Source organism: Ipomoea nil, unplaced genomic scaffold, assembly GCF_001879475.1.
Source record: "Ipomoea nil cultivar Tokyo-kokei standard unplaced genomic scaffold, Asagao_1.1 scaffold3384, whole genome shotgun sequence".
NCBI lineage: Eukaryota > Viridiplantae > Streptophyta > Magnoliopsida > Solanales > Convolvulaceae > Ipomoea > Ipomoea nil.
In genome coordinates, this window is record NW_017619812.1 from 78,754 (window position 1) to 83,522 (window position 4,769).

The following is a 4,769-nucleotide window of genomic DNA, read 5'->3' on the forward strand; positions in this document are numbered from 1 at the left end:
AGTCTGAATGTATGTCTACATATATTTGTTATTTTTATGTTATAATAACTTACAAATAAATAATTATCTCGTATTAAAATACCTACACGCGCGTGCGCGCGCACACACACACAATATATATATATATATATATATATATATATATATATATATATATATATATATATATAGACTTAAGATCATATGAGAACACCTGCTTAGGTGAGAATGTGAGAACAAATCGTGTGCATCTATCTAATATTTTTTAATGGTTTAGATTAGATTAAGTGTGTGCGAACGCGCATTAAATGTGTGCAAACGCGATTAAGTCTGTTTGCACATATTTAATGCGCGTACGCACACACTTAATCTAATCTATACCATTAAAAAATATTAGATGCATGCACATGATGTGTTCTCATGTTCTCACCTAACCACATGTTCTCACTGAAACCCTACCATATATATATATATATATATATATATATATATATATATATATATATATAATATATATATATATATATATATATATATATATATATATATATATATATATATATATATATATATATACATATATATATATATATATATATATATATATATATATATATATATGTGTGTGTGTGTGTGTGTGTGTGTGTGTGTGTGTGTGTGTGTGTGTGTATAATTCAGTTTCCGTGCGGTTGGGGTGTGTCTTGTGCGTTTGTGCGGTTAAATCTGAGCCATTGTTCTTGTCTAAACGTCTGTATCTTTTTGAATTCGCCATCTACGGATCGTTCTTACGCTGGTTGTATTATCGAGAAATGTCGTTTACTTGCTAGGCACTTTGATACAGTGTCCTTCAGATATATTCGTAGGTCATTGAATGTGTTTGCCCACACCTTAACTAAGGCGGTAAATTCTCGGGCTGATTCATGTATTTGATTATCTTCTCTTCCTTCTTGTATTCAACATTTCTTCCATTAATATATGGCTTTGGTTTTTGTCCAAAAAAAAAAAAAAGAATACAAAACTTTGAATACATATAATAAATACTGTTCATTTTTGCCCTACTATAGAATTAAGGTTTTATACTTGCGTATTTGGATGGCCCTTCTTCTCCTTGTACTATATAAGACAATTACATTTTTACTTTTGACATTGAAAATATTTTTTGATTGATTATTACAAGTTTTTCTTTTATTAAATTATTAGCCAACTTGTAAACATACAAAATTGAACTATATATATATATATATATATATATATATATATATATATATATATATATATATATATATATTCAAATCCAATTTTTTTGTTAAACACTTTTTGTTATTATTTAATTAAATAAATTAGATAATATCAAATATTATCCAAAATATATTCAAGTATTTAAATAAAAATAATTATTTTTATCAAAATTTCATTGTCTACATCAACTATAATATAATACATTAGGTCAGACGAAACATTGATAAAGTGCATATATATACAAAATTTTGTACTTTAGATGGAATCTGAATTTATAGTGAGAATAAACAAGTGCAATAATGGTGAATGCAAAATCTCCTCAGATATCATATGTTAAAGAAAAGGAATAGAGAATCTCATGACAACTAATATGTGAGTTGGCATTTGTTGTATTCAATTGGAGAGGATTTAACAAAATATTACTCCGTAAAATATATCAAATAGCTTGTAATTCAATGGTAGTTATGCAGATCTCTTAAATGGAATGTCACATGTTCGAATTTTCCCTAAATTGACGACATTTGAGAATGAGTGAATGAAAAGTTAATTCTTAAAGTATTCTAATTGACTCACGGAACTGGGTGCTGCACCCGAATGGGTTCTCCCTTTCTGACTGCCTGCCGCGAGTGATCGGCCTTCTTTGACTGTTCCCGTTCTAGAGAATTTTGAATGGTATAGTACAAAGATCATACTCGGATTTAAATTTTTACTTTGTTCTCACATTATTCCTTCATTTTCCACAAAACAATTCATTTCCCTCCTAACAAAGTTTGGCCAACTTAACAAAGCTTGAGATTACACATTTGAATTCATCCAAGCTCATATACAGGTAAAAATGGAAGATCACAACTGAAACACTTCAATTCATTATACAAAATCCAGTTTTCCAGGATAATAAACAGACAGGTTGGCCTTGTGTCTTAAATTACCACAGAGACCAAGCTACCCAACACCATAAAACTAACAGTACTAAAATAGTTGAACATATAACAGCAGGGCGAAAATCATTGAAGCAAATGCTGCTACTTCCAGAGTTTGATCATCTGATCGTGACTAGCAGAAGCAATCAAACCCGTGGCAGCAGATGCAGCCAATGAAGAAATTATTCGTTCGTGTGCAGGAACTGCCATGGTCTTGTTCTCGCTCATGTTCCACAGCTCCAAAGACTGCAACAAAACGCTCTGCACATCAGCACGTGTTGGGACAAATCCCGCTACTCGATCTTGTACTAATACGAGAACCACATCGTTGAATGGATTATATATATATAACTAGCATTCCTTATAGTCTAAGTGGAGATAGATATATAAGCCCGAGAATGTAACTTGCCTGGTTACAGCCAATAACTAGCAATGAAGTGTATACAGGATGGAAAACGCAGGAGTGAAATTTACTGTGATTCGAACCGAGTTCGTGTACACAATTCCATACGCTCCCAGAACCGAGTGCCCATACTCTCACAGAATCTTCACTGACTGTAACAAGTAGCTCACCCGAGGGGTCCCAGCAGACATAGTTAACAGGTTTTGTACCCTGCCAATGGAAGAACAGCCCTTAACACGTTCAGTTTTAACGAAACGTTTTAAGCTGATAGTTAGATTGCACGTTTATTGTTTATATACATTATTCTCAATAAAGACGGTCATTTCAACATAATATGTCTGTAAAAGTAGCACCTTTAGTGTCTGTCTGCACGTTTGCGTTTCGACATCAATAATCGATACATCATTCTCGCCTGCTGCTGCAAGATACCTGCCAAGACGGGGCTGAAATCTCACCTGAGTCATGCCACCCTATACCGAATAACGGACAAAAGATCTCAAGTCATGATATATTATAAGAAAACGAGTATAATCTACAGAAAGCGATATAATGTTCATCTGTTTATGCTGTTTGGGGTTATGGGCGGTTATGAGCAATGGCAACGAGGAAAGAAAATCGAATATAAATTACTGCACCATTGAGACTCTCGTGCAACATCCATTGGTGACGCTCCAGTACCTAATCTCGCCATCCCCGTCACACGAACAGATCATATCTTCATTATTGGGATGGAAATCGAGTGACAATATGGCAGCAGAATGCCCAGTAAAATTCCGAATCGAGTAGCCATGCTACGGAACAAACCAATAGCGTTAATGCTAGAAAAAAATCGTGAAGAAAAACAAAACATAGTACATTGTTGGCTAGCTTACATGATTGTCAGCAGACCAAACTCTTATAGTCCTGTCAAAAGAAGATGTTGCAATACAGGACATGCTTGGACTGAAACGAACATCAGTAACGAGTAACGAATGCTCTTCGAATGTAGCTTTTGGCGTTAAGGTGTCCGTATGCCACAAAACAGCCTGCACGACCAAATAATAATCAAACGAAACAATTAACGTTATGAACCAATAAGGGCGAGAAATTGTGTTCACCTTTTTATCATGCCCCCCACTGACAAGCAGTTTTCCATCCGATGAGAAATCGCAACAGATAACTTTACTGGCACTTGCACGAACAGAGTTTAGTTCCGCAAATGTGAACCCTAACATTACAATTTATATACATCAGGTTCATTCCAACGCATTAGACCGACTAAAACTACATCATCAAATGTTGTAACACCACATAAAAAACATAGGATGAATCAAAATAACAGAGAAAACTAACAAAAGAGATACTAGTACTAGAAACTAGTACCGAATCTAAAACGAAAGTCAAAAGAGGGGCATCATGAACTATATACAGAGAACCCATCAAGCCTTCAAATACCACTTTACAATTTCTCGTGGGATCGTATCATGTTTCCAACTAGAATATAAAAGGGCAACAGGTTACTCATGTGCAGGTAAAATTTCACTGTATCCTTTATGGTAATTTTCTGTTTTCCCCAAATATTTACAGGGGTAAAACCCCACTTCGCATTCCAGAAACTTGGAAACACTACAGATTATCAAGATTACAGTTTGATCATATCATATCCCTCCTCTGGGCAAAAAATTTGAGTTTGTAGAAGCAAACTGTAATTCTTTGCAGTAGAAAATTCTGAAAATTAAATGCCCTAATATACTATGCAAGAGGTAATTAAGTCAGCATCCAAAAAAGTAAAAAGCAGAAAATTTTACCATGATCAGCTTCATTGCTTGGGGCTGCATCATCATGAGTTAAAAAGGGTTGAACAAGATTCTCAAGGGAAGAACATAAATCATCCACAAAATGATCCATTGCAGAAATTATAGTGAGTTTATGCTGCTGCTACTGATATTGTTGCTGGTGCAATTGTGCCAACTTTAAAACTAAGAATCATATAGGGTTTTTTTTTATCCTCAAAAAGAATCATATAGGGCAACCAAACAAGATGGAAGAGACCAAGAACAAATTTTTACTTATAAAGAATTTTTGTTGATAAAAACAAGAAATAATAATATGATGTTTTATGTGTAAGGACTGTGAGAGTAGTTGTAGACTTGCAGGAGATGGTTTGGATGAAAGGGCTTAAACCCCCAATGAAAATGTGACTTTTTCTTTTTGTGTGTGAACATCGTGTGACATATATACTTGATCTA

At 34.0% G+C, this 4,769-nt stretch overlaps 1 protein-coding gene across 2 annotated transcripts; it reads right to left on the minus strand.

Moving 5' to 3' along the window:
* Positions 1–1,997: 1,997 nt before the first annotated feature.
* Positions 1,998–4,510, minus strand: LOC109171026 (transcriptional corepressor LEUNIG-like). 2 transcript variants are annotated; one of them, XM_019320166.1, is made up of 7 exons: positions 4,329–4,510; positions 3,639–3,748; positions 3,414–3,566; positions 3,177–3,332; positions 2,895–3,011; positions 2,548–2,751; positions 1,998–2,384 (listed from the first exon to the last, which is right to left on the minus strand). In XM_019320166.1, exons 1-7 carry the CDS (start codon positions 4,426–4,428, stop codon positions 2,241–2,243), a joined length of 984 nt encoding a protein of 327 aa, XP_019175711.1. In that variant the 5' UTR covers positions 4,429–4,510; the 3' UTR covers positions 1,998–2,240. The 2 variants fall into 2 exon arrangements, with proteins under 2 accessions (XP_019175711.1, XP_019175710.1); XM_019320165.1 differs by having other exon boundaries at positions 3,639–3,754.
* Between the last annotated feature and the right edge of the window lie 259 nt (positions 4,511–4,769).